At 36.8% G+C, this 18,796-nt stretch overlaps 1 protein-coding gene across 2 annotated transcripts in view; it reads right to left on the bottom strand.

Moving 5' to 3' along the window:
• plcb3 (phospholipase C, beta 3 (phosphatidylinositol-specific)) overlaps positions 1-18,421 on the bottom strand; it is a 68,533-nt gene extending 50,112 nt beyond the window's left edge. The window contains exons 1-2 of one of the 2 annotated variants that reach the window (XM_073835802.1): positions 17,914-18,421; positions 2,613-2,696 (exon numbers count right to left, since the gene is read on the bottom strand). In XM_073835802.1, coding sequence (XP_073691903.1) covers positions 2,613-2,696; positions 17,914-18,012 — 183 coding nt within the window. In that variant the 5' untranslated portion in view covers positions 18,013-18,421. The remainder of the gene's footprint in view (positions 1-2,612; positions 2,697-17,913) is intronic. The other variant, XM_073835801.1, reaches the window with a different exon arrangement.
• Positions 18,422-18,796: the final 375 nt, after the last annotated feature.

Genomic DNA, 18,796 nt, shown 5'->3' with positions numbered 1-18,796 from the left:
AGTAGTCAGTCCGGCCCGTGGTATTTTCTTTTATAAACCGACCCGGCCCCCCATTAAATAAAAGAAAATTATGTGGCCCTCTCAGAAAAAAGTTTGGGGACCCCTGTTCTATGGCATCGTAAAGCATCTTTATTTTTAAGAGTGTAAGATTCACAAGTTTGATTTATTTCAAGTTTAATGCCAAGAAAGTGGTATGCAACTCAACAAATATTATTCTGTGGGCTGGAATGAATTGTGGCATTGAAAAGCATTTTATCCTCCACTATTTTAATTATGCCATGAAGTGACAAAACTATAATGGCAATCAGAATTGAGACAAAGCCATGTTTACATAAAAGTTGCAGTTTCAAATCATACAATTAATCTGAATACCGCAAAACAATTTAACTTCAATTAAAACAGCATTTCAAACCGAGGTTTTCAAGACATTATGCTATATAAAAGTTTTCACAATAGTGTAAGTGAACAGAACTGTTTCTAATGTTTCTACATTGTACATACTACGATAAAGTGAACAACCTCTCACTTACGTCTGAACAACACATTCTCACTCCCAACACATAATGGCACTTGGTCAGGACCCCTTGGCGTCACTTTTTGACACACAGGGTACGCCTTTGGTGTCATTTTTTGATGTGCAGGGTCCTCCATTGATTTAAATAAGAACCCTTTGCCATCAATATGCTGATGTGAAAGGCTTTGGAAATTGTATCGTTATGATTAAATGACATATTGGGTAATAATTTTGCCATTATTGCATATATGTTGAGGTGTGTTTTTTCAATGTGAACAGTCAAAACATTGCACTATTTACACATTTATGAGCACGTAACGCAACCCCTGCTCCTAAACCTAACGATTTGTCTATATAAAACACCGGGAAAAGTAAAAGGAAGATACAACTACAGTCACAATTTATTCACAATTAAGTCTTCCGATGCAAAACGATTGATTTGGGAAAGAAATAGATGTGATCGCTGTCTCTGTCTGCAGTAAAGCACATCCTGTGTGCAGTTTGTACACAAATTGAAAAAATTCTGCCAGAAGTAGCATTGTGTCAGCTTTGGTTGTGAAATGCCATTGGCTCTTGTGCATCTCATGACCGATTACATCATGCTAAACAGGTTCGGGAGTATCTTTTTGAACGTGATCATCTTCAGCGATTAAGACCTTTTGATTTACTCTATTCTTCGCGTAAAGTTATTGGAGGACTTGGAATGCAACGTGACTTGTTTGTAGTACTTTTATGCTGCTTTTTATTGTCCGTTTTTGCTATAAATACCTGTCACTGTACTTTTATTTGCCTGTTGCGTGTTTTATATTGTTCAGAAGTGGGTAGGTTTAGGTGCTCCAAAATATCTATGAAAGTATGAATTTATATAAAATGATTTCTATTTTTGAAATTGTATGCAAACCATTAAATGCGACGCATAAACAACTAAAAGCAATGGAGGACCCTGCACATCCAAAAGTGAAGGGGTACCCGGAGTCAAAAAGTGACACCAAGGGGTCCTGATCGACGAGTTGGTAGTAAGAGCGTGTTGGTCTGAACCAGTACATAAATAAACTAATATTAAAGAAATATCAAAATAAATAAATAAAATAATACTGTCATCATTTGCTCACTCTCATATCATTCCAAACCCATTGGACTTTTGCGTTCTTTCATTTCCGTTCTTTCATTTAAAGTCCACGCAACCAAAAATTGACACTTAAAATTCACAAAAGACATGTAAAACAATCCATATGAATCGAGTGGTTTAACTGAAGTTGTCTGAAGAGACATGATTGTTTTATATGATGAATAGACTGAATTGAGGCTTTTATTTACATTAAACATTAAATATGGTAATAGGAAACTTGAATGTCCTTGCTTTACGCACAAGAACCAAAAGGTCTTAGTCAGACACAAGGTCTTGCGCCATTTTTAATTTAGGAGGTTATGAGGAACATAAGTACAGTGTGTTCAACAGATTGTACTGTTGTTCAACAATGTATGGATTGTCCACCTGACAAAAAGTCTTTCTTAAAAAGACTTTCAGTAGGCAAAAACTTCATAAAACAAATTTTGATGTGCGTTATTACTATATGTATGAAAATGACTATGCCTATGAGGTCTGAGGTTGCTTGGCTCCATAGATTTTCAATGGATGGACAACAATGAATATATAAAACAAATTTATTCATGTTTAAAGTTGGACAGAAATTCATTCAAATTTGGAGCGACAAGGGTGGGTAACTGACTACTTGAACAAACCTAGCCTATTTAATTTAGATAACAATAGTTTACCCTGAAGCAAATGTAGGTGTTTTTACTATGTTAATTTGGCTGAAATATAATCAACACCACAAACTTTAAAATTTAGGCATAAAAAAGGAAAACATTTTAATCACTACATCTCTGGGTACCTTGTGTCCCTATTAGTTATAAGCAAGCTGACAAAAGTGATTTGCCATATTTTAGGATAATTCATGTAAAATTCTGTTAAAAAAATTAAATCAAGTACACAGTACTTCCAGACTTTTCTAACAGTAAGGACTTTCTATTAAAATGGTAGAACTGGCATTGGTTTGTACAAACAAAAAAGAGAGAGAGAAAGAAAATAACTGACCATGTTGGTCCCTCCAACCCAGTAGAGGAAGAATCCATCTGGGTCCACTTTAAGGGTGACAAGGATGGGTATGCTGTTGGCCTCCTGAACACACAGGTAAAAAAAGGCAATTAGGTAAATTTCAGAACATTCATACAGTTTTACTTCATACATGAGTACTTCTATACAGAGAGAAGCAGAAAGTCGATTACTTAATTATATGAACAGCATTAGCAGCTGACATGAATGCTATTAAAGACTAATCACTGAAAAACAATGACTTGGTTTAGAACATTTATTGCATAAAAATAAATGTTGCTAATTCTAATCAAACTCATACTATGGTATCACAGTGGCAGCTATGCCAATACTACACATCAATAATAAAAATACAGCTAATAATAATAATAATAATAATAATAATAATAATAATAATAATAATAAAGAATTGCAGTGACATAACATAGGCATAAGGATTTGAAAGCAAGTTAGATAAATAGGAAGTGCCCGGAATGGGTGGATGGTCCTGAGGGACACTGTGATTTAGACATTAATGTAATGACTGAAACCAAAACCGCAAAAGCCACAATGAGAGACATTAGAGTTTAATGCACAAGTCACAAAAGCTAATAGCTATCTGCGTATGACTGGAATTGCATATTATTAAGTACACTACCATTCTAAAGTTTGGGCTCAGTAAGATTTTTTTTTTTTTTTTTAATAAATACTTTTATTTAGCAAGTACACGTGAAACCGTTTAAAAAGACCTTTATAATTTCTATAAAATATTTTATAAACGTATCAATTTCCACAAAAATATTAAGCAGCATCTCATTATGATTTGATGATAATGTATTATGTTTCTTATGTCTTACTAATATCAAACTTTTGAGATGTAGTGTACATTTTTGGTAAGCATGGATGTCTAAATGTATTTCCCAAAATGTGCAGTTTACAAAACCTATTAGGTAGAACAAATAAAGAAGAAGCAATTTTACCCATAACATTTTTGTATCATCTTTAATTTTAAAATGTCTCAAAATTGGATTAAAAATATATTTAAATAACAGAGTGAATTCAGGTAAAGTTAGGTAAATTTAGGTACTTATGTTTTTTTTTTCTTAATTATTTTTGTTAACTTTAAGGTCCAGCTATAATATTTCAAATTGAATACAGTTCATATAACGTGTTATTAGCAAGATATAGGCCTATACCAATAAACATTTTGAGGTCATGTACTCCAGACAAATGTCTTTTCCGGTAAAGAGAGCCAGCTGCTCTGGTAAAGTGGGCCATCCCTTATTTATCAAAAAATATTCTGCATCTTAATTAAAAATGATTTATTACACATGATTCATATTATCAGACAAACATATTTAACAAACCCCAAAAATGTACAGGTTATAAGTAAAAGCCACACCCACAAGTGTCATATTGCATCAGCCAAAACTTTTTTTTTCATTTAGAGACAGTGTCCCTTTCATTAAAAATCGTTATTCTCTGAAAGTGTAAACCTATTGAGCACAATACAATCAAGCTTAAACATCCCACTTTACCTGGATTCACCCTACATAAATTTAAAATACTGTAAAATACTTTTACATATTACCGGTCAAAGCCAACTCTTTCAGGTGACATAAAAATGGTGTTGACTCTTATCTTTGTGCTCAAGAAAATAAAACAAAACTATTTATATGTGCATGTTTTTTTCTTTTTTGTTCTATCTAAAATTCTTCACTGGCCATTGATGGAAAAATGTTCAACGACACCTACATCAGGGTACTTAATCTGATGTGTTTGGACATCAGTTAAGAGCTAATCTTATCTGTATGTGTTAGAGGTGACAAAGAAGTAACATTTGGCTGCTGAGCTTTAGAGGCGGTCTTGTGGAATGTTTACATATGATTAAATTAATCTGGGAGCACAGATTTCCTTTACAACTTCTCTGAAAAACTCCACCCAGTGCTGGGATATATAAACACACACACACACTCACACACATATAGACACAACTGTCTTTAAACACAATCACATACATTTGCATGCTGACTGCTTTTAATGTTTGCATAAACAAATATGTTATTGCTATGATCCTACTGCTGAATAAGCTTTATTTTGTGTGCACAGACCTCTCACAGACATCATACGAGTTGATTAAAATACAAAAGACAAAGCTATTAAAAAAAAGACAAACAGCATATGACAGAGAGAGAGAGAGAGAGAGAGAGAGAGAGAGAGAGAGAGAGAGAGAGAGAGAGAGAGAGAGAGAGAGAGAGAGAGAGAGAGAGAGAGAGAGAGAGAGAGAGAGAGAGAGAGAGAGAGAGAGAGAGAGAGAGAGAGAGAGAGAGAGAGAGAGAGAGAGAGAGTAGCAGACCTTGGTCAGGGTAAACAACATATTTCATCTGACATGAATTAAAACAAGGCTATGAAGGATAAAAGTTCAGTGCGTTCAACAGGTTGTACAGTCTTAAAGAGAGAGTTCACCCAAAAATAAAAATTCTGTCATTAATTACTCACTCCCGTGTTGTTCTAAACCCTTAAGATTTTTGTTCATCTTTGAAACACAGATGAAGATATTTGTAATTAAATCAGAGTGGTTTGTGTTGATGGGAATGCTTTCGTGAAATGTTTTCTATACAGTGAAAGTCAACGGTCACCAAAAGTGTTTGGTTACCAGTCCAGCATTCTTCAGAATATCTTCTTTTGTGTTCCCGTAGAAGAAAAAAAAACTGGTTTGGAATAACATGAAAGAGTAAATGACAGAATTTCATTTTTGGGTGAACTAACCTTTAAGGTCCTAGGTTACAGAAGTTTTTGATGCACTGTGAGTATTTTGGAAAGACAAAACACGGTAAACAACATTACAACTTGAATGAACTGTACAAAGTGTGCGAGTATGTGTCAAATTAAATATGGCTTTGACCCTGACTAATGACCATAAAGAAGGACTCAAGCCTTCTATTCACTGAAATTATATTTCATGAACCATTTAAGCCAGAGTGTATCTGTGGGTGTGTGAAGGGGAGTGAAATGACCTTTACCCTGTAACGGTCTCATTAGTGTGTGTGTGTGTACAGGCTTATAAAAACCTGTCAAGCTTCTCTGACTCCCAATGTCAAACCCTAATGATCTGACACATGCAAACATTAACACTCACTCAAAACCAAAATATTATATATACACACACACTAGGGTTGTGACGATGAGGAAATTTCCCCACCGGTTAATCGACATGTGACAACACCGGTAATACCGGTATCACCGTGGGGGTGGGGGTGGGGGTTTCCTCTTTTTTTTTTTTTTTTTTGCTTTTAAATAGCTTATACATGCGTGCGTATTATACTTTCACTTTCAGTTTTGCGGGAATTGGCAATTCGGCGTCAATTGTTTGAATGGACGACAACGAAACTACAAAAAAAAACAAAAAAAAAAAAAAAAAACTTTGAACCCACAATATTGCCAAACAGGCGCTTTTGCATTGCGTTTTGACACTAAATCGTCCGCCATTCTCTTTCTGTAAATTCGACTCCTCTCGTTCTCCTCATGTGATAAATGAAATATGACGCATTGTAGCTATGTTCAGTTTTTAATTATAGTGCATGCTCTCGTCTTAAGTAAATTATTTAGAATTATATTTTCCATTTAATTCAAATAAATATTTAATAAAAAAACGAATACTTAAAAAAAAAAATGTGGGGACGGTGTCACGGTGGAAAAGTGATGTCACCGGTGTTGCGTCTTAAAACCGGTAACACCGTCAACACCGTCTATCGTGGCAAGCCTAACACACACACGGAAGTACACCACTTTATGTAATAAATAGGTATTATATAAAGTTGAGCCAACTTACAACTTTGTGTGCATAGTTGACATTTGTGCATGTCATAGGACTCAAAACGGTTATCGGAGTAAACCATTAAAGTGAACTGAAGCTTGTGGCCTGCACACAACATCAGTGCATGCATTCTCTCAGACAGAGGCACACAAAGCTAATGCATCAACAATGTCAGTTATTTCAGTGGGTGAGTGGCCTGCTCTCTTGGCTCTTGGGTGTATTTGGCCTCCAGTATTTACGTGCTTTTATAGCTCTTACATAATGCATATACACACACACTACAACATGACTGACTTTAACACCTCAAAGTCTGGGAATGCAGATAGACAGTGGACAGAGGGACAAAAAAAAAAAGATTTTACATTGAAAATCTGCATAATCAAAGCTACTATTAATAAACTTGAGTTTTGTTTGTCAGCATGTACATTTTATGCACCGCCTTGTTAAAATGCAGCTATTTATATCAACACTTCACCTTTGGACTCAACAGATTAGCAGGGCATGGACACATGTACATACAGGTAAGAAAGGGATAACGTAAAACCAGTCGCTCAGTATTGCTAAATAGACTCTAACGTGAGGCAGAGCGATCATGTAATACCTTCAAGGGGTTTCTTTTTGTGATAATGACCACCTGACTGTACAATATCCTACTTAATACAAGATTACTTTCCCAAATAAATAAATGGACAGTATATACTGATTTGTGTAAAAACTTCTTTATCTTATTTGTAGATTTGATTTAAGCTTTAGTTAAAGGGATAATTCACCCAAAAATTAGTTAAATAAAGTATAATCACACCAATTTTTACAGCAAACTTTTGTCTCTGTGTCAAGCCTGCATGTATGGAGCATGTTTATGGCCTCGTTTACACTGTCAGGTAAAAGTGACCCAATTCCAATTTTATGCTCATATGTGACACAGATCAGATGTGTTCTATCACTGTGTAAACAGGAAAAAATGCATGATTTCAGATATTTAAAAATCAGTTTCAGGCCTCATATGTGGAAATAAATCAGATATAAATCAGATATGTGACAATGTGACTCAGGAGTAAGCACGTGTGGAGGCGGTAAATGACAACATCATGACAACATCAGGCATATTCCGCGTTTGTCCATCTTGGCTAGTGTGTGGTGCAAGAACCCTCTTTTAAAGGGGACCCATTATGCAAAAAATCACTTTTATAAGGTGTTTGAACACAGTTGTGTGGCCACAGTGTGTGAAAACAACCAGCCTATAATGGTAAAAATAAACCCACTCATTTTTTTATAATCCTAATAAATCATAAATGGTCTCTCTGAACAAGCTATTCCAGATTTCTCCCTACAAACACGTCATAGTAGGGAGACATCCCCGTCCATTTGTGACGGTCTCTGCCCTATTAGCATAGACACAGCCCTGAGTGAGAAGCAGCAGTCTGCCATTACTGTTTTTTGCTGTAGCTGCTGGAGATATACAATGCCAGCGCTGAAGAGGCATTACAAGTGTTGTGTTATCGGATGCACCAACGAACATAGGAGTTATGACTCCCTCCATTTGAGCTGCGGAGGACACGTTGGTTAAATTTTACCATTGAAGGAAATGTCCCGGAATAAATAAATAAATACATTTGGTAAAGTTGCCTATATGTTTATGGATCAATATCAACGCTTTGTGCGCAAACGTCAGCTCCAGACAAAGTATGCATCACGTGTTAGTATTCCAAATTGCCTTTCAGAAAGAGCTTATTGGCACTCTGTAAAGCTAATGTTGCTAAAGCTGCCCTTGTCTCTGCCTGTTTTCACTAATGCTGCCTTTACGTGCTACCAGAATAATCATAAACAGGAATGTGGTAGTTAAAAATTGCATATGAAAGCAACGTGAAGTCGCCCACTTGAATTTGTCGAGCTCATAATCACAAGTGGTACTTATAAAGTTTGTAACACCACAACGAGACATGCATTTATTATGCACATTCCAATCAGATGACTGACTTTTAAACTAATTCTAGTTCAAACAGTGCTACGGAGTTTCTGACATTTTCAGTGCATGAGATTATCTTGTTTTGTTTTTGCCGGCTCTTGAAGCTCCGCCCTCTTGTGAAAAAGGGGCTATTTAAAGGGACAAACACAAAAACGGTGCATTCTGGCTTATACCCTATGTGCCAAGTTTTAACAAGCTATACACTGCAAAAAATGCTTTTCTTACATAGTTTTTTTTTGTTTTGTTTTCAGCCAAAATATCGAAAAATTCTTAAATCAAGAAGGATTTTCTAGACAAGTAAAAATTGTCAAATTAGTAATAATTGTCAAATTATAAGTCAAAATTAAGTGTGATTTTTTTTTAAACAAGCAAAATAATCTGCCAATGGGGTAAGAAAAATAATTTTGTTTTCTGTATAAAATAAGATTTTTTTTTCTTACCCCACTGGCAGATTATTTTGCTTGTTCAAAGCAAAAAGTAACTTAATTTTGACTTGTTTTTTCTGAAAATAGGAAAATCATTTTTACTCCAGAAAATCCTTCTTGATTTAAGAATTTTTTGATATTTTGGCTGGAAACAAGACAAAAAATCTAAGTAAGAAAAGCATTCTTTGAGCTAAACTTCACATGCACACTCTGGAAACATCACAGACTTATTTTACATCTTGTAAAAGGGGCATACTAAGTCACCATTAAGCATGCTCAATGTATCAGATGGTATGGAAAGTGTAAACACATAAATCGGATATGGGTCACAATTGAAAGAACGTGCAAACAGTGCAAAAAAAAAAAACAACAACACAAAAATAAAAAGAATATAGGCAACAAATAAAAATTGGCTATCAAGACCTGCAGTGTAAACAAGGCCTATGGTACTTTCTACATTTACTAAATGAATCGAAAAGAGTGACAAGCACAGTCTTCCCAGTCTGTTCAACAAAAGAACGAAAGCCATACAGAGTCCAGATTGGAACAACATAAGTGTGAGTAAATGATGAAAAGTTTTATTTTCATTTGTTTATATATTTATATAATATTAGGGCAAACTATCCCTTTCAGCACATTTACCAAGTGGGATAAAAAATAACTGCAGAAAAAAAAAAGGACTGACAAAGAGTGGGAGGAAAATGTCAAAGATCTCCCAGGTTAAGGTAAATAAAGTAAGAGAGAAGGAAGGAAGTAGGAAGCGAGACATTTTCTAACGCACTATAAAGGCTGATTTACAGCAACCTTTCATAAGAGCAAATGTCTTGGTCTAAATTACACAGACACAAAAAGGTCTCCTTCCTGAATGAGAGGGCGAAACAGAAGGAGAGGAAGGGCTGGAGGGGGCGAGCAGAGGTCAAACACACCCATATGTGAACTGTGGGTCATCGTCTCTGACACACGTTCTGTTTGACTGTGCAATAACGCCTCTGTTCTTCACGTTCCTCTTCGGCCTCTGTTTTCTCCTTGCTGAAAGTGTGCGGAGGCTTGTTTTGCAGTGAGGTGAGACTCCATTAGCAATGTAGTAAGAGTCAACAAACGCAAGTACAGCTGCAGTGGGCCACCTGGATGAGTGTTCCCCTCTCAGCCCTTTCCAGGAAACTGTTCATTGACCGCTCTTATCCTGAATAATCAGCACAGGCAACCAAAAAGCTCCTGAATGCATGTATTTTCTTGTATTTTTTGCTGCTACTTGTTTCCTATACCCTTTCGAATCAATTGTTTTCTGGCAGCACACCAAAACAACATGCTGACACGTATAAGATGGTATGAGGCCGGTCAGGTTTTGCATGTTGCAAACCACATCAACCCCTTGTGTTATGCATCTGTGTGCACCAAAGGCGTTTCTCCCTGAGAAGGCAGGGAGTCAGTGCCTTTACAACTAATTTCAGATGAGAAACAATCAACAGTACAAAAAAAACCTAAACAAATATTACGAAATATGAGATCAAAGCACTTTCTTCTAAAGCAATATTGTCCTCAAGTAACACTGGACGATCAAGTTTCAGACAGAAACAAACATGTCTTTTCCCTCCTTTGAGATCAGTGCATTCTCAATGAGGTCCACAAGTGGGCCTCCATGCAGCTGTGATTAGCTGATTACCAATTACATTCGCAACAGGACTGCAAAACACCTAGAACTGGTGGAAATGGATGTTTAATTAATGTCAGAGTGGATGAACTGAGTGGATTTACTTACTTTCACTTGAGTTGGAACTAAAAAACATGACCAATTAAAGAATTAGTTCACTTCCAGAACAAAAATGTACAGATAATTTACTCACCCCCTTGTTATGTTCATGTCCTTCTTTCTTCAGTCGTAAAGAAATTATGTTTTTTGAGGAAAACATTTCAGGAATTTAATGGCCTCCTATGGTGGAGTTTGAACCTCCAAAATGCAGTTTAAATGCGGCTTCAAAGGGCTCTAAACGATCCCAGCCGAGGAAGAAATCTAGCAAAACACTTGGCTATTTTCTTGAAATAAATACAATTTCTATACTTTTTAACCTCAAATGCTCATCTTGTCTAGCTCTGCGATGCACATACATACTCTGTGCACTCCGGTTCAATACAGTTAGGGTATGTCGAAAAACTCTCATCTCCCATCTCATTTTCTCCTCCAACCGACCCAGTGTTTACAAAGTGAGCGTGCAAAGAAGATCAAATGGCCTTTACAAAAAAAAAAAAAAAAGGTAAAACAGCGATGTAGAACGATTTTGAAGTTGTAGGAGAAAATGAGATGGGAGTTTTTTTTACATACCCTAACTGTCTTGAACCGGAATACACACGCAGAGCTAGACAAGATGAGCATTTGTGGTGTATCAATTGTCATTTTTTTAGGAAATTTTTTTGCTAGATATGACCCTTCTTCCTCGGCTGGGATTGTTTAGAGCCCATTTAAACTGCTTTTTGGTAGTTCAAACTCACGGCCACCATAGAAATCCACTATATGGAGAAAATTCCTGAAATGTTTTACTCAGAAAACAATTTCTTTACGACTGAAGAAAGACATGAACATCTTGGATGAGAGTAATTTATCTGTACATTTTTGTTCTAGAAGTGAACTAATCCTTTAATGATCAGCAAGTGAGCCTTTACCTGTTTACCATACTTGGTGTGCTCTGTGTATGTGTGTTTCTTAATGTTTATATGTAAATAAAAGCCTAAAATAAAACTGTTTATGATATATACACTTGAACTAAACTGCTCAATTCATATGGATTACTTTTACAATGTCTTGTCTATGAACATTTTTTCACCCTTACAGTGTAGGTGTACAATTTTGCTTTTAGTTATTTGCTTGTGTCATATCAATGATTTCCATAGGTCTTTAATCTGGAAAAGTATTACATAGAAAATGTTAAATAAATCTTAATTGAATTAAAATGCCAAAATCAGAAGACTCAGAAGCCACTGGTGTGTATGCACATGTGTTCTGATGGCGTGTGTGAGTTTTCGTGTGACAACCACTGGAGTGATGTGTGAGGAATGAAGAAATGAGAAGGGGAGGAGAATTTGATCAGTTGGGTGGGAGGACAAGCAAAAAATGAAATGAAAAACATAAGGAGGCAATGAATTAGGGAAAAAAATGTGACCTTACATATGGCACTTACATGTGAAAGCAGCCTAGTATGCATAGTCTAAAAGTAGCCAAGTATGCTAACAAGTGTTACACATGTAAACATACTACACTATGGTATGTGCTTGTTGTGAGTGTTGTGGCTGGTTGCCAGGACGTTGCTATGCTGTTTCTAGGTGTTCTGAGTAGTTTTAGCATGTTTCTAGGTGGTTGGTATTCTAGAAGCCTGTGGTCAGTAACTGAGCAGCGCCTTACAGTACCACCATAGAAAAACAACAAGATCACTTCCCAGAATATTTTCATTCACTGTTAGCTAGTGGAATGATCTTTCTAACCATATCCGGACAGCCGAATTCCTGACAATATTCAAGAAACAACTGAAATATCTTCCATGAGCACTTAATCTATTCAAAAAAGAAACACACACACACACACACACACACACACACACACACACACACACACACACACACACACACACACACACACACACACACACACACACACACACACACACACACACACACACACACACACACACACACACACACACACACACACACACACACACACACACACACACACACACACACACACACACACACACACACACACACACACACACACACACACACACACACACTTCTTCTATTCTTTCTTCTAGCTTGTAGCACTTCTGGTGTCAGTACCTCTTTATGATTGTTGTATTCTTCATTTGATTGAGTTGATTTGGTTAAGAGTCTTCTAAATGAATACATGTAAATTATGTGGTCTCCTTGTGGTTGCTTACTGGCTCAAGTAAAAGCAAACAAAAAAAAAATGGAATACAAAATAGCATTCGTAACATTCTTCAACAGCTGGGTGTTTACTAAATGTTTGGTTAAAATATGCCTTCAGCTAAAAATACTTAAAATTACCAGCATTGCTTAGCTCATTTAGATTCTTTATATGTAGAAAAAGTATAATATAGATATAAAATATACATCCAGAAAATGTGAGACAAAAACCAGAATTCTTTCACAGCTTGATCTTGGTCTCTACACACTGCCTCAATTAGGATATTTAGGGAACCATCAAAACGTAAACAACATTAATATTATATTATGTGGAGCAATTCCCTTCACAGGATGTGCCAAGCACTTGTGTACACATGCGCACCAGACATGACTAAACATGCACAACTCCCTTCTTCCTCAAAGTCAAATAGTCTCTTAAACACATACACACACACAAATCACACAGCTTCTGTCACACTTGATATAGTCAAAACAATATTATTTAACTTGTGGGCATAATAGTGTGAGATTTCCAGATTTGCCACACCACATACAAACACGCATATGTTTTGCGCCGCTAAACAGAGCGGTTAGCACGAGTACATGACGAAGGACGACAAAAGGGAGGGAAGACAAAAGTGGAAAGAGACTGACAAGTGAGAAGCCAGCAAGTGGGCCACATCACGAACAGAAGTGAATATCTAGTGTTTTTGGTTGTTCTGAGATTTTCTCCTCTCTGTCTAGATGGTCTCTAATTTCTCTGTGCCTCAGCAGTGTGCATAGCGTCACTTCTCAATATTTTCCTCCATGTTATCTCCTTGTTTGGCCTCCGTGTATGAAACCTCTCTCCGCTCACGCACAGTTCACCCTCCCTCCTTCCCTCTCAGAATTATCCTCCTACACCAGCCAATCCCTCACTCAGTCACCCTGTGCGTCCAAGTCGTTGTTGTTTTTCTGCTCCATTGAGAGAAATGCTTGCATAGTTACTAGCAGTTCACACAGTTAATCACAAACCCTAAATACTTCCTGTGGAATTCCCTTGGAGAGAAAAAGATGAATATTACAGTCCCTGTGAATCCTCTGTCAGATTGGTTTGTTTAGACAGAGGGTATGCTCATTCCAAACTGTCCTTACTGGGTTTGGACAACATTTATATTCCCGCTCAAAAAAAGTGTTATGCAAGACAGCTATGTCTGTCTTTCTTTTTCACTCTCTCTCTCACACACACACACAAACAAGCAGGATTTGTCACACTTTCTTATGTATGACCGTATCGACCTCCTCATGGCTCCAAAATATTTCTATAACTACAATCCTCGGTACTCGCTTTCACCCCAGACACCTGTCAAGCGGAAGAATGAGGATAAATTTGCAAGTCAAAGTTCACAGCTAGCTTATGTGCTCAGGGGCATCGGTACTACAACACTGTCTTCACTGAACTACATGCAATGTCTTAATTATCCAAAAAAGAAAAGAAAATTGCTTAATTTAAACAGACGGCTACATGAAAGTATTTGGTCAAAAATACTGTAAAACAAAAATGTAAAATTTAACTTTTTTTCTTATTTATGCACTAATTTTTTTAAATATGCATGTATTATAATGTAAAATAGAAGATAATGAAGATAAAGGTTTTACAGGTTTGGAACAACATGAGGGTGAGAAATTAATGATTGAATTTTATTCCTTAAAATAGATCAATTAGACTGACTGGAGCCACACTTGTGTGACTAGAAGTTGCTCCCAGGTACATTACAAATATAGTCAGCGAGTAAAAACATCGTTTACAAGGACTTTGATTTAAAGTCATTGCTTTTAAACAACATTCTAAGTGTTTAATGCTTTTAATTACATCACTTGCATTAAGTTGCCCAGTTGATCAGTCAGAAGAGGAGTGACAGCCGTATTTAGCTGCAGTGTGTGTGTAGCCAGAGAGGCAGCAGTCTTGATAAAGGAGATTAAGTTTAGCTGCAGTCCATTCCATGATCAATTGGGATCTTATCCAAGTTGGCTTTCAATCCCAGACTAGCCAAGTTTTGGGAAATGGTTCATTGAATGTTTAAATGTGCACTAGAGCATTACGTCTTACTGTCTGACTCACACCGGTTCATTCTGAGAATTAGATAATGTATTATAGATCATTAGATCACATCAGTAGCCACAATGTTTGACTGCAGTTTCCTTCAGAGAGAACGAGATATTAACAGCACACAAACAGGAGGGTGGTAAAGAGGCAGAGATGAACAGAAAGACACTGTTGCATCAACCTCTTCCTCGTTGAAGTCTGACATTCAGCACCATGTGAAACTAAGCACTGTGCTGTTTCATTTCCTCCGTGCACATCATCAGTGACACAACTGGACAGTCACCACACTAGAACCATGCGTGAAACCACCGAGACTCAAACACACAGCAAACTGTTACTTCACTAAACAAAAAAGTCATACTATCACTAAAAGAGTTCAGGCCCTGACATGACATAATTATGTATTGTGAGTTTACTTGCACAGATGAAAAGCTTTTATCCATGTCTGTGTTTTTTAAAGTGCATTATGACATCAGAAACAGTATGTGACTGTGACTTACACCTTTCACCTTAGAGATATAGAGCTAAAACATAACACAGTTTTTCCCCACTTATGTAACTTAAAACCATTTACCTGTGATCTATGAAAACCAATAAAAACGACCTATTTTCGATTACAGTACAATGGGTTTAAAGACCCTCTTAAGGAAAACGTTTTTATTGGACAAAGTGTATTATGTATAATGTTAAATAACTTTGAGACAACTTCCTTGTTAGTTTCTTCACTTTTGGAATTTCATAATGTATTTACAAATTATAGATATCTATTTATATTCATATCATATCTTACATTTAAAATAAAAACAAACAAATTTTCATTGTGATTGTATCGTGGGTCCACTTTGCACACCTAATGCAACAAATTCATTTGTCCCCACTTATGCAAATTATTATTTATTACGATAACTCTAGGTGCTACAGCTGCTATCTGCTGCCAAATAGTATTTTAAGAGAAAATTATATCCAAGGGGCCTTTTACCTTGGATATGTCTTTAGACCCATTATACTCTTATAAAGATCAATACAAGTGATGGGCTAAATGTAGTATGAATACATAAATATATAAACTTCTCGGTCATAAAGTTAAATACATAAACAAACAAACACATAAATGAATGAACAAAAGTCAAGAAGTATTTATAGCACATTCTTTACCAAAAATGGGTCAAAATTGCTTGTATTGCCTAGACAATAGAAGGTTAAACTGCTTTTCTGGCAGATGGACTATTATGTCCTTAACTATAGCTATGACCTCAGTTAAGGATGTAATAAGACCCCATTATAGTTAAATACAGCTAGTTATTTATTTATGAATGCCTCTAAAGACATAGACTCATCTGCCAATAGATGCACTAACACACTCTCCAAATGAAATGCTGTTTTCTGTGTACGATGGTCAACGGTTCTGTAATATTGAAGGTTTACGAAAGCCTTTCTCTCTCTCCCTCTCTCCCTCATACACACCTGGAGCATGTCTAAGTAGAGCCAACCCAATACAAACCACTCAGCATTTATGGGCTGCTTAAGTTAATTATTAATGACTTCTAAGACATGAAATGCATCAAGTTGTACAGGCCACTTTCTCCTTACTCAATGCTGCTCTTATCAAAAGGTGTTGGCTGTTTGAACTCGTTAGGAGCAGTGGGGATCAGTTAACCCCTTAGCGTTCCTGTCAAACTTAACTCAATGCAAAACGTTCCGCCGGTGGAACGTTGGAACACTAAGGGGTTAAAGCAGTGCTCAGTGATTTGATCAAATAATGGAAAAGACGCGAAGATTTTCTCCCCCCTAATCCTTCAACATAATTACAACTGTAATGGCTATCCAATGCGAGATTTGAAACATGATCCGTACACACACACACACACACACACACACACACACACACACACAGGGCCTTGTTGCCAGGAGAGCAACTACGCGGAAGAATTCAGAGGAGATGGTGATTTCTTGTAAACATATGGGTTTATGTTGCCATTAACCCTTTAGGAGAAATACTCTAGGGGGGATTGCATTTTTTGTTTTCAGTGAATGAAATTACATTCTTTAACTTATTTCATTCTGAACTTTAATGAAACCCCTGATGTCCTCAAGTGACATTACACACAGTTGTTCACAACAAATAAAAAATATGTTCATAAGAAAACATAATTTATCTTTTTCCAGTGTATTATTAACTTATTAAATTGTTCTAATGTCCCTCATATGAGCAGTAGTGATGTGCTCCTCAAATTGTCCCGAACATGGACATCTTACATCAGTGGGAGACGGATAACTGAATCATCTAGATACATTTAGGAAGTCTACCTTCGTGCAACACACCTAAATCAACTCATGATATCATTAATACATGCTCCAAGACCTGAAATGGGTAAACATGTGTTATTATTTTATATATAAATACTTCAAATGAACTTGAAATGCATGTGCTATTCATCTGTATTACTTTCAAATGACTGGTTGAATGTAATATTACCTGTTGGTTCAGGTTTTTAAAAGTGCGCCATGTACAAAATCTCCTAATATCACTTACCTAATACCTAACAATTTCCTAATATTAACATAATATTGTGAGGATGCCTTTGAACTAATGTTATTCCTTTAATGTGAAAAAGTTTAATAGACCCAAACAACAACATGGTTTCCTGTTTAATGACACTGAGGATGGGGTTTGATAGTCATGGACCAGAAAATGGTCCTGATCCACCATGTTTCTTGTCTGACACTAGAAACTGTATTAAAGGGTTAAACTCAACTCCATATGCAACAGGACTCTTGAATTTTATGATCACATTTAGCACACTTTAAGACAAACGTTGTTTTTTTTCAGTAGATAACAATATTTAGACTGAAAGTAAAACAACTTAAAAGTCTTTCAAACATCAAGGTATGAAGACAAAAAAACAGCATACAAAACAAGTTTAGTGTTATGAACATGAGACGCAAAACACAAGAACTCGAGATCTCCTGGAAGAGTGTTGAACTCCAGATCCTGGGTGTCAGATGTTCCCCTGTAAATTACTTCAGCATGTAACACTAGTCGACTATCACGCCACATAAAATCACAGACAAGCGCACGGGCTATATCTTCTTACCTCGTCCCATTTGATAAACTTGCTCCCCCGTTTGAGCACCTCATGGACAGACACCGGTTTGAGCTGCAACGCGTGTACTCCCGGTTTCGCCCCGGCCATGACTGCTGAGTCGACGGGTGGCGACGCCTCTGCTTCTCGGTTTGAAGTCTCTGAAGTTCAGCGGACTGAACCAGAGCCCGACCCAATCAATGCCTCGAGTCCGGCTGGCTCAACGCACGCGGGCGCGACTGTCACACATTCACGAGCGAGCGCAGTTTATGACTTTAGCGATTGTTTATTCATCTAAGCGCTTATCACGGCAAGGACTTGAATTGATATTTTCCTTCCTGTCCGTCCATCCGCTCGGTAATGATGAGATCCCAGTTCAGGAGAAACTTTCACTTGACTTTGGTCCCCGCTGGAATTTGCACCTCTTTTCCTTCATGTTTTCTCCGAACTAAATGGGAGCGCGAGAAGGACAGGGAAGGAGAGAGAGAGAGAGAGAGCAAGCGAGAGAGAGAGAGAGAGAGACGGGGGAGTAAGGAAGTGAAGGAAGAAAAAGCGAACAGACGAGGGAGTGTTTTTCTTTTCTTTTCTTCTGTCTTTCCGTTGTCATTCCAGTATTTAGAAGCATGTGCTGCTGGTAGGATGTATCTAACGCGAGGAATCATTGCTTTCGCTTTCCTCTGGTACAGATTTCCCCTCTGTTTATGCTTGTTTTTCCTCTTTCCAAGAAAGAATGTTAAACACGAATCGCTCTGTGAGCCAAAGAACTTGAGTTCTTATGAAAAAAAAAAACACAAACAAACCACATTAACTATTAACTCTAGCCAACATTATATAAAAATAGTTAAACTTACAATTTATCTTTATTTTATTTTTTTACAATTAAATACATTCCAAC

Source organism: Garra rufa, chromosome 3 (genome assembly GCF_049309525.1).
Source record: "Garra rufa chromosome 3, GarRuf1.0, whole genome shotgun sequence".
NCBI lineage: Eukaryota > Metazoa > Chordata > Actinopteri > Cypriniformes > Cyprinidae > Garra > Garra rufa.
This window is presented reverse-complemented; position numbering and strand designations above follow the sequence as displayed.